Genomic DNA, 11609 nt, shown 5'->3' with positions numbered 1-11609 from the left:
ATTTATCAGTTATAAGAATGAGTGACAGTGAATTGAATCTGATAATGTTTTTGATTTGTATTATATAGTTACATAAAAAGCATCATAAGTAATACAATATATAGTTACATATTTTCAAATTGAATTTAAATTTCAATCAATTTCATGTAGCTGTTGCAAACCGAAATCACCATACAATTATGTATCATGTTTCATAACTGACAACTGCTTCTTCTTTTTTATGTTGGCCTTCTTCTGCAAACCTTCACTTTCCTTTATATGTTCTCACATGCTGTTCTCTTTTGAAATATTGAAGGAACATATTATTTGAGTTCTTCATTGTTCAACAGTCTGTGATTGTAAGTTTCATCTTTGATTCTATGTGGTGTTTGTTCATTTTATGTAAGTGTTTGTGTTGATTTAATTGTATTCTGTCTTCATTTTGTAGAGTAAATGATGGCAAACCAAAATGAAAACCAACAACAGAAGAAGCAGAAAGAGGATTTCTCTCTGAAGGTGACTACTCCAAACATCAATGCCGGAAGAGTGATCAGTGGTGACAGGCTCCCCACTGCATTTGACCTGGTTGAGAAAATGCAGTTTCTGTTTGCTAGGGTGGTGAAGGCAAAACGTTTATGTGCATGTGAACCTGGCAACCCTTATGTGAAAGTGAACCTTGGAAGCTTTACAGGAACAACCAGATGCTTGGAGAAAACCACAACTCCTGAATGGAACCATGTCTTTGCTTTTTCCAGGGACAGGATTCAAGTGCCTGTTCTGGAAGTTGTGGTTTGGAACAAGAAATGTGGAGACCCTGATGAGTTATTGGGAAGTGTTGCATTCACAATTTCTGATGTTCCCATGAGGGTTCCTCCTGATAGCCCCTTGGCACCACAGTGGTACAAGCTTGAGGATCAGAATGGGGTGAAGATTGAAGTAGAGTTGATGCTGTCTGTTTGGATGGGAACTCAGGCAGATGAAGCTTTTCCTGAGGCTTGGCATTCAGATGCAGCAGAGACTAGTGGTGAAAACATTGCTCATACTCGTTCGAAGGTATATATTTCTCCTAGGCTTTGGTATCTTAGAGTTAATGTGATTCAAGCTCAGGATTTGTTGCTCAAAGCTAAGAGTGGTAATAGTTCTGATATTTTCATCCAAGGTGTTGTGGGGAACTTGGCTTTGAGGAGCCGTTTTAGGAAGAGTAATGCAAACCCCATGTGGAATGAGGACTTGATGTTTGTTGTGGAAGAACCCTTTGATGATTGCTTGTTAGTGACGATTGAGCAAGGGAGTTATATCAAGCATGAAAGGGTGGGAAGTTGTGTTGTTCCTTTGAAGAATGTGCAGCAGAGAACTGATGCCACTCCACCAGATAGTGTGTGGTACAACCTTCACATGCAGAAGGAAAATAAGGGTGAAGAGAAGCTCAAGTTTTCAAGCAAACTCAACATGAGGATCTCTTTGGATGGAGGGTACCATGTTCTTGATGAGGCCACTCACTACACCAGTGATCTCAGGCCATCATCAAGGAGCTTATGCAAACCAAGCATTGGAGTTCTTGAATTGGGAATCCTGAATGCTGTGGGGCTCTCTCCAATGAAAAAGGATAACCGCACTGATGCCTTTTGTGTAGCCAAGTATGGTCCAAAGTGGGTGAGGACAAGAACTGTAGTGGATAGTCTTTCTCCAAAGTGGAACGAGCAATACACATGGGAAGTTTATGATCCTTGCACTGTAATCACTATTGCTGTGTTTGATAATGGAAACTTGAGTGTAGCAAAGAGTGCTGGAGGAAAAAAACCAGAAGAAGCAGTTGATAAGAGAATTGGCAAGGTAAGGATTCGTTTGTCCACTCTTGAAAGTGACAAGATTTACACTCACTCTTATCCACTTATAAACTTGCAAACTCAAGGAGCAAAGAAGATGGGAGAAATTCAGTTGGCTGTGAGGTTTTCTTGTCCATCTATGTTGAATGTTTTGCAAACTTATGCACAACCATTGCTCCCAAGAATGCACTATACAAGCCCTTTGTCTAGATTTCAGTTGGATAGTTTGAGGAACCAAGCTGCTGTGATCACCACACTGAGGTTCAGAAGGGCTGAACCACCACTCAGTAAAGAGGTTGTGGAGTACATGGTAGACATGGGAGCAAATGTGTGGAGCATGAGGAGGGGAAAAGCTCAGTTCTACAGAATTGCTGGTCTTCTGAATGTTCTTGTTTTTGCTGGTAAACAGTTTCATGATATACATTCTTGGAAGAGTTCAATGACCACAGTGGTTAGTTACTTGATGTTTCTGTTGATCATTTTCCTTCCTAAAATGATTTTGCCATCAGCATTTTCCTTCCTCCTTATGGTTGGAATTTGGCGCTATAGAACAAGGCCAAGGTATCCTTCCCACATGGATATGAGTCTGTCACAGGCTGACACAGCCACTGTTGAAGAACTAGAAGAAGAATTTGACCCTTTTCCATCTAAAGTAAGTGGTGAGAACTTAAAGAAAAGGTATGATCGGTTAAGGGCAGTTGCAGGGAGGGTGGTGGAAGTGATGGCTGATTTGGCAACTCAAGGAGAAAGGGTTCAATCTCTACTGAGTTGGAGGGATCCAAGAGCAACCGTTTTGTTCGTTATTTTCTGCTTTGTGGCTGTTATTGTGACATATTTTGTCCCTTTTCGCGTTTTGATGTTCATTTGGCTCACTTATGTGTTGAGACCTCCGAGGTTTCGCAGCTTTGATATTCCTGCAGTTCCACAAAACTTCCTCAGGAGAATGCCTGCAAAATCAGATGCCATGCTGTGACTTGGAGATGAAGATGAAGATGAAGATGAAGATGAAGATGAAGATGAAGATGAAGATGGAACATTCTTACTCTCAGAACTCAACTTTTCTCTACCTTATGTTTTGTTTATTTTTTCACTATAACTGTCACAGTTGACCAATAATATCATTTTTTTTAATTAGCCCTCTGTTAAGTTTCTTTCACACTTTAGATATATGTTTTTTTAATAGTATTTTTTTATTAATGATTTAATGATTTTTTCTATCTAGTTTTTACTCAATATCATCTTTATCTTTTTTACTTTACATTTATGTATTGTTAGTATAAATATCTTTATTGTTAATCAATTTGAAGCCTTATTAAGTATGATATTCAACGGAATTTTTATAAAAGCCAATAAACTAAGATATAACATGTGGTTATATGACAATATTAAAAAAATGATGTATTTCAATCAAATTCTTTTAGAAGATGAACTAAAAATAGCCCAAAATCTATGCTTTATTTTTTTATACATTATAAATATACATCTATTGTAAATAGTTTTTATTTATTTTATGGGTAGTTTTATAATTAAAAAATGATTAAATTTAAAAAATAGTCAACTTGAATAAAACGATTAAATTTAAATAAAAGGTAAATAAAATAATTATTTTAATTTATTAAAAAATATTTAAAGAGTAAGGTGAGGTTTTTTATAATAAAACACTTAATACGTTAGTGAGTTGAAATGTATGATTAGAAAAAGTATAAAAAAAATCTTTAAAATATAAAAAAGAAAAATCATGTGAAAAATAAATCAACTAAAAATATAACACATTTGTATTGATTAATCATTGAATAAAAAAATCATCTTTAAAGGCAAGAAAAAGAAAGTCTTATATAATCTAAAATCAAAGAAAATGATAAAATATTAACTTTAAATCGTTTTTGTGAACAAATATAAATTACTAATCCTTGGATTCACCTAGTAACACACCAGAACTCTTTTAACCCACAATTTATGCAGAGTTCAACATGTATTGTTAGTATAAATATCTTTACATTATTAATTAATTTGAAGTGAGTATGATATTCAAAGTAATTTTTACAAAAGTCAATAAACTTTAAGATATAATACATGGTTATATGACATTAAAAAAATTATCAATGTATTTCAATCAAATTCTTTTAGAAGATGAACTAAAAAAAGTCCAAAATCTATGTTTTATTATTTTTATACATTATCAACATCATTTTGTTTACACTCATTCGATTATAAATGATTTTGACTTTCAAAAATAATTATTATAAAATAATTTTTTTTATCATACATGAGAATTAAAATGGAACAGGTGCTCTAAATTTAAATCCTTTTATTTATCTTAAACTGTATGAACCACAAGTTTTTCGGACCAATCATGAGTTTAGCCCAGATACCCTATAAAGCAATGGTCGAACAAATTTTACTAGGAAACATTGAGATTTAATCTGCAAAATGATCATTAAAAAAAAGATATAGTAGTGGCAACTAGTAACTGAAACATGAGGTTGGAAACAAACTGTCACTGACCTCACCCACAAACACACAATGCAAGTTCTTCAAGCTCCATCTTCTCCTCACCTTTCTATCCAAACCTCAAAACCTCCACAGCTAACATGGGGTGTGCCACTCTCATACAACCTTTTCACATCATGCTATGCTCATCACAGTTCTCTTTCTTACTTTCTTTCTTCTTGCAGGTTTGCTTCCTTCTGTGAGTGTAAATTCTTCACCTTTTTCCACCCTTCATTTTTCTCTTCACTCCCAAAAGGATCAGCGGTTGTTGTGGAGCCCCCATAAAAGGTTCACCTCCAGAGCTGCTTCTGTTGAAGGTAAATTATTAAATTTGATTTCTTTTCTGTACATGGAAGATGTTTCATTCTACTCATTGGCCTCAAATGTGTGCTAAAGTTTTGGAATTTAGTCAAAGTTTTGTGAACTGGGATGTGGGCATTGTGAATATCAGTGTGGTGTGGGTTTAGAGTGTATGCATAATGGAACTGTTTAATAAAAAAAATCACTTTCCCTGTTTCTGGTTTTGGTGGGTAGTGCAAACCCAATGCTTGATCAATCTTAAGCTCACCAGAGGTAGGTTGACTTGTTGTATAGTCTTATCAGGATTAATATGATAAATGAAAGAGCAGAATTTCACACTTCTGTACAGGGGTGAAATGGCTATAGATTGTTCTGGTTTCTTTTTCTGCTGTTTCCTGTACTAATTAGTGGTTGGAGAAAGCTGACAAAGCAAGATTAACTAACTAATTTGCTGACATAGTGGATAATTCAAATAGGATTTTGTCAAAGGATGAAGTTTGGGATTTAGGTATACTGTTTTACTGTGGGGACTACAGAATGTATTCATATATTGTTTGCTCCCTGGTGGTATTTTTAGGCATAATAGTTAAACTATGCCAATTTTAGTATCTCATGTTGTGGATTATAATTTTGTTTCTGAATTTACAACCAGATAATCTTATGTCGTTGGGGATCAGGTTGAAAGTTTAATGTATATGTCCATTCCAATGGCAGATTTGGCTGGTGAGACAATTTATACACTAAAAAAAGAATGAATAATAAAAGTCAAGTGTTTATGAAAAGCCATTCCAAATTGTCTTTCCAGGAATTCATGATTTATTGGTTGACGTTTTATAAGACTTTTTTTATGCGTGTGTAAATAATCTTTACATTTTTCAATTGGATAAATTCAAAAAATCATGGCTATAATCCGGGATATGCATAAAATGTTTTGACTCGAATTTCAAAGAAATATTTTTTGTTGAGCACTAAATCAGATTATTTTCACATTCAACAATTGCATTAGAATTTTGAATGCTAGGATGGTTAAGACCAGTGCGGTTGTATATCAAATGATAAAAAGACGTTTCATGAGATCATGCAGTCAGTGAAAGGATTATAAAGAATTGACAAGGAAGAAGTTTTTCACAGCCTAATAGTCACGTATTTGGTTAAATGACGGTGGCAGATTTATATTGGAAAAAGTTTGAAGATTTCCATGCATAAAACTTGTCATAAAAAGTACTACACCTCATGTTTTTCAGTCACCAGATAATAAGTACATGGTTTATTAATGGAATACTTCTTGTTGCTTCTTGCTTTAATTTTGTGGATTTTCATAGATGCAGTTGGTGATTCTTCAGTATCAACTGGAACGGCTGAGGGTGATGTGTTGAAAGCCTTGTCTCAGATCATTGATCCAGACTTTGGAACGGATATTGTTACATGTGGATTTGTGAAAGATCTGCAGATTGATGAAGCATGCGGAGAGGTCTTAAAAGCACTGGCCTGATACTTTCTGCACCACTTGTAAATGATAATGTTCTCACCAAAAGTTTTTCCTTTGAATCTCAGGTATCGTTTCGGTTGGAGCTCACTACACCAGCATGTCCAATCAAGGACATGGTAAATGACACATTTGCCATTGTTTGAGCTATATCTGATGTAGGTTAGAGTGGTGGACCTTTCTTTTTGTAAACTCAGTACGTAGCAGGGATAAAAAATGAAATATTTCATCCATCTTCCATTAGAGAAAGAAATGTTTCATACTTGATTCTCCCCATCACTATGTTATTGAGACTAATGAATATATATGAATGACACAGTTTGAGCAGAAGGCAAATGAAGTGGTGGCAATGCTCCCTTGGGTCAAGAATGTTCAAGTTACTATGTCTGCACAACCAGCAAGACCTATATACGCTGAGCAACTTCCAGCAGGTCTACAGACAATTTCAAATATTGTGGCTGTGTCCAGTTGCAAGGTTGATCTTTGTGGGAGGTTTCCTTCATCATATATCGGTCCTGTTATACTGAATTATTTGCCATAATTTGGGACTACTTTCTTGCCATATGTTTTTCATCCAGTTTGCCCCTTATTCCTGCTGATAAAAAGACTTTGCAGTATCTAAATGAGTTAAATAGAAATTTTCTTTTAATTGTGAATGATAGTTTTTCATATATAGCACCTGAAAAGTATCTTGATTTTTTATTGCAACAAAAAGTAAATGCAGCTCTTCCACACTGAAAGGATTACATTATAAAATCAAGAATTGGTTGAAGCTAAAAAATTTCTAGATGGAATTGTGTGCCAGTTCATTTACCATAATTTGAATTTATGAAGCCTTTTATGTCAAACTTTGCAGGGGGGCGTGGGAAAATCAACTGTAGCTGTAAACCTTGCTTACACATTGGCTGATATGGGTGCTAGAGTTGGTATATTTGATGCTGATGTTTATGGTCCAAGCTTGCCAACCATGGTCTCTCCTGAAAACCGATTGTTACTAATGGTAAGATTTGATAAACCAATTGCTTTTAAATATTTATTGAGTACTGCAAACATGATTCTTGAGAGTCTTGCGGCAGAATCCAGAGAAGAAGACCATTATTCCAACTGAATACTCGGGAGTGAAGCTGGTCTCTTTTGGATTTGCTGGACAAGGACGTGCAATAATGCGTGGCCCCATGGTTTCGGGAGTCATTAATCAGCTTCTTACTACTACAGAGTGGTAAGCATTTAAAGAAAAAATGTTAGTGGGAATAGAGAAAATATTACATGCTATATTGGCTTACAAAACCATGTATTTTAGTTTTTCCATTGTATTTATTGTACTAGTCATTTATTGGGGCAAGGCATTTGTTGTTTTTCCCAATTTTGTCCAATGTTATTATTATAATCATGTCCAAAAAGTATGTAATACCGGTTCTATATACAATGTAGGGGTGAGCTGGATTACCTTATTATAGACATGCCTCCTGGAACTGGAGATATTCAACTCACGTTATGCCAGGTTCTGAATTGGTGGACTAGTATTGTTCTCTTTCATAATTTTTTATGGTTTGTTTCAAATCACACATTGACTTCCATCAAGGGGCTGGAACCGTCTTATGTCTGAAATCACAACAGCCAAATGTCATTGAGCTGCATCAGATTTCAGCCTAGAGAAGTTTAAAGTAATTGGATTGACATGTTTTCAGCTCAATCATGTTTTTTTGCCTAAAATATGTCCTTTCCAATTATTTTTGTAGTTTTTGGCTACTTGATCTCCTTGCTTGGGGCTGAAATCTGACTAAGCTCAGTCGCATTGGGCTTTGGAAGCCTATATAGTGTATATCCTTTAATTAATTTGCGTATATCTTTGAGTTGCCTAGTCTCTTTTGATTTGGTTTCATATTTCTTTAGATAGTTCCATTAACTGCCGCTGTAATTGTTACCACTCCTCAAAAGCTGTCATTCATTGATGTTGCAAAAGGAGTTCGGATGTTTTCAAAGCTTAAGGTGGTTCTTCTATGATATGAAGACATAACTATTCCATTTTACTGTTTAATTTCATGTTTCGAACTGTTTTACATTTTTTTTTATCTTTCCCTGTTTGATATATACTTCTTTTGAAAAAGTTTGTGAAAGTGAATTGCCAGTCGTAATTTGAGTCATACTTACTTTGATGTTGTTTATGTTTGATACTTACGTCTATTTTTTTCTGTTAATGCATAAGGTGCCTTGTGTTGCTGTTGTGGAGAACATGTGTCATTTTGATGCTGATGGAAAACGATATTACCCATTTGGCAGAGGTTCAGGTTCTCAGGCATGAATAATGTTTTTGATTCTTAACTTTTATCTGCTACTTCTTCAAGGAAAAAACGTAGACAAGCTTATGGTACTTAATATAAAACAATTATGTACTGTCTGTCGCACATGTTTGATAGTTTGATCATGTTTGCAGGTTGTTCAGCAGTTTGGAATACCTCATCTATTTGATCTCCCTATTAGACCAACTGTATGTTTCATTTTACTTTATCTTTTATAATTCAAACCTTTTTCTCTAATTTTTAGTACCACCAGCAAAAGTTATCCTTAACCTTCCATATTTTAGACTTATAGGAGTTGAAACAGCGGTTAATTACACAGTATGCAATGAGCCTGTCTAGTTCTTTAAGGATATTATGTAAATACTAGTCTCAAAAGCTCAATGTTCTTGCTGCATTGCTAAATGCAAACTATGATTTGAGAACAAGTGAAGTTTATTTGAATAAGTGTCACAGCTCTCTGCCTCTGGAGACAGTGGAATACCAGAAGTGGTGGCTGATCCTCAAAGTGAAGTTTCCAAGATATTCCAAAATCTAGGAGTATGTGTTGTTCAGCAGTGTGCAAAAATACGCCAACAAGGTGATCTATTCCTTCTTGGTGATGTTTGAGAAGAAATGCCTTTTACCAAATGTATTATAATAACAGGATACTGAAGCTAATTTTTCAACTGTATGTAACTGACATTAAATTTTTAGTTAATCACTGATCAATTTGGGGTAATTGAGATCTTAAATCCCTTTTTGGTTTGTGAAACATTGTTATTTATTAATAATATTTTGTCCCACTGTTGTATTTGATGCTACTTAGGGAAACAGAAAGCAGTTTTTCCTATAATTATGCATTAACTAGTTACTTTATTAAGCTTGCCAACTAAACAACATTATAGGCAGTGATTGAAAAAGGTACTTGCAAAAATCTATAAACAAACCATGTTCTATATAGTTTGAAGTACACATTAGTTATTAGCATTTGTCTATGTAATGTAAATAACCTCTGTAAAAGTGTAACAAGGAAATAATGTTCAGAAATTGTTATTTCTATTTATTTGAATACAGAGATTCAGTTTTTTTAAGCATCCATGTTTTTTCTTTGATTGAAAAATACTTTACTTCATATCAGTTTCGACTGCTGTCACCTATGATAAATCAATCAAGGCAATCAAAGTGAAGGTACCAGATTCAAAAGAAGAATTCTTTCTGCATCCTGCAACAGTGAGACGAAATGATCGCTCTGCTCAAAGTGTGGTATGTGAAAAATTAACTGATAAATTTTATTTTCAAAATATTTTTAAGTTAAGTAGTTTAAAACTAAAATTTCTGAACTTGTATTGTTCTTAGATCAACATACATGAGGATGATAGAATATGAATAACCATGTATAATAATACATTAGGACTATTTATTTTTCTGACCATGGAAAGTATAGGGAAACATTGGATTGAAGTTGAAATTCATGTTAACCAGGAATTCAAAGTTTCTGGTTGTGAAAGAAAATCCATACCCAATACTTTAAAAAAGCTGTTGCTTTCTAAGAAGAAAAATTGCATATTGACTAGTAATCCATGTTTGATTTTATCAAATAATTTAAATTAATACCTGCATGGATCTTTCAAATGTCATATTCAACTTAGGTATCTGTCTCATCAGGAGCTAATTTTATCTAAAACAGGATGAATGGACGGGAGAGCAGAAACTGCAATACAATGATGTTCCTGAAGATATTGAACCTGAGGAAATTCGGCCAATGGGAAATTATGCAGTTTCAATAACTTGGCCTGATGGGTTTAGTCAGGTAAATATATACATCTGATATGATAATCCACTGGAAAAAGGAAAATTTGAGTAAATAGTATATGCATTGACAGTATAAAGAATATTTACTATATCCAAATAAGATCGTGTTAAGCATTATTATGAACTTTCACATCTCAGCTATACTGATATTTCAAAATCCATCAATCATTATATATTGTAAGTTACTAAGAGTACTAATATCTTAGCTGAAGCATATAAGTATATGCAATGCAACCAGAAATAGAGAGTACTAGCAACTTTTAATCTATGGTTAACTTTCATTTCTGCCACATGTTGCAGATTGCTCCTTATGATCAATTACAGATGATGGAGCGGCTGGTTGATGATGTTTTTGAACCAAGTGTACAAGCATGATGAAGAAAAACATCATCTGAGTTGCATTGATGGTACTGGGAATGGAAAAATTCATTATACATGTATGATAGCCTCAATCAATAGTCCTTCAGCAAATAGGGATATTAACAGAGTTTGATAGAGCATTCTGTGAGATATAGATTGGCATTGAAATTCACAGCACCCCTCAAGAATAAAGCATTCTTTTTTCAACTGTGAACAGAGGTGAATGCCATTTTCATCTGCTAGCCTTGTACCATAAACCTTTTAAGGATGTATTATTTTGCAGATATCAAGATATGTTATGCTAAAATTCAACTTTTCTTCACAAAGACAAAATGACACTTTTCTTCACAAGATATATTTTTAATTTCATGCATTCTGATAAAGACTTTTGTACCATGAAGAAACTAGAATTCTATATAGCTGGTCAAAATATTAAGTTATTCAATGGCCACCCAAAAAGTCATATGCATTAATTTTTCTTTTATTTTTAATAAGGTCTAATAGTTTGCATTTATTGTTTTCATTTCTTATAACAAAAAGCTTACTTAGTAATTTAATATTTATATTTAGGTTTTTGATATGTTTTAATTTTTTTTTATAAGTCCTAACTTTTTTTTGTTGTTTTTTTCTTTTTCCACCTTTCTCTCTCCACTTCTCACTATCTTCCTTCAACTCTCTCTCTACATTTCAGCACCTATTAAATGAAAGGTTAGCATCAAAAGCCCAAAATGGAAGGTCCTAGATTTGAGTGTCTTTTTTCATTCAAAGCTCTAAATATTTCTCATCCAAAATTTCCCACCCAATGTGAGAATTTACTCCAGTAAATATAAAGAAGGAAACTTTTCAACATAAAACATAGTTTAATATGGGAAATTAAAAAAAAAAAATAGAAGATGACTCAAATATTAACATTTGATACGTTACAAACAACCTTAAATCAACTTACAAACAAAATTAAAGCAAGCGAATAAGAACTCAATTAAGTAAAAAAATATCAAAACGAATAAAAAACCTAAATGTATAACAAAATTGTTAATTAAGCTTAAGAGATTTTGTTAATAAAAAAATATTTGAACT

General features: G+C 33.7%; 2 protein-coding genes across 4 annotated transcripts; both read left to right on the top strand.

Annotated features, from left to right (window-relative positions):
- The first annotated feature begins 435 nt into the window (after window positions 1–435).
- On the top strand, window positions 436–2778 carry LOC124833142 (FT-interacting protein 3-like). The gene has a single exon (XM_047307538.2). The coding sequence runs from the start codon at window positions 436–438 to the stop codon at window positions 2776–2778; it is 2343 nt and encodes a 780-aa protein (XP_047163494.2).
- Window positions 2779–4222: 1444 nt separating this feature from the next.
- HCF101 (ATP binding protein) lies at window positions 4223–10844 on the top strand. Of its 3 annotated transcripts, none has more exons than XM_047307537.2 (15): window positions 4223–4401; window positions 4481–4612; window positions 5924–6066; window positions 6150–6200; window positions 6401–6556; window positions 6938–7081; window positions 7158–7300; window positions 7513–7582; window positions 7975–8070; window positions 8288–8377; window positions 8516–8569; window positions 8835–8958; window positions 9499–9623; window positions 10048–10170; window positions 10473–10844. In XM_047307537.2, exons 1-15 carry the CDS (start codon window positions 4329–4331, stop codon window positions 10545–10547), a joined length of 1599 nt encoding a protein of 532 aa, XP_047163493.1. In that variant the 5' UTR covers window positions 4223–4328; the 3' UTR covers window positions 10548–10844. The 3 variants fall into 3 exon arrangements, with proteins under 3 accessions (XP_047163493.1, XP_047163492.1, XP_087969621.1); XM_047307536.2 differs by having other exon boundaries at window positions 5918–6066; XM_088113495.1 differs by lacking the exon at window positions 4223–4401 and adding an exon at window positions 5248–5318 and having other exon boundaries at window positions 4502–4612; window positions 5918–6066.
- Window positions 10845–11609: the final 765 nt, after the last annotated feature.

This window comes from Vigna umbellata, chromosome 4, assembly GCF_029865625.1.
Source record: "Vigna umbellata cultivar VRB3 chromosome 4, Vumbellata_1.0, whole genome shotgun sequence".
Classification (NCBI taxonomy): Eukaryota; Viridiplantae; Streptophyta; class Magnoliopsida; order Fabales; family Fabaceae; genus Vigna; species Vigna umbellata.
Note: the sequence above shows the minus strand (reverse complement) of the source record. Positions and strands in the feature narration are given on the sequence as shown.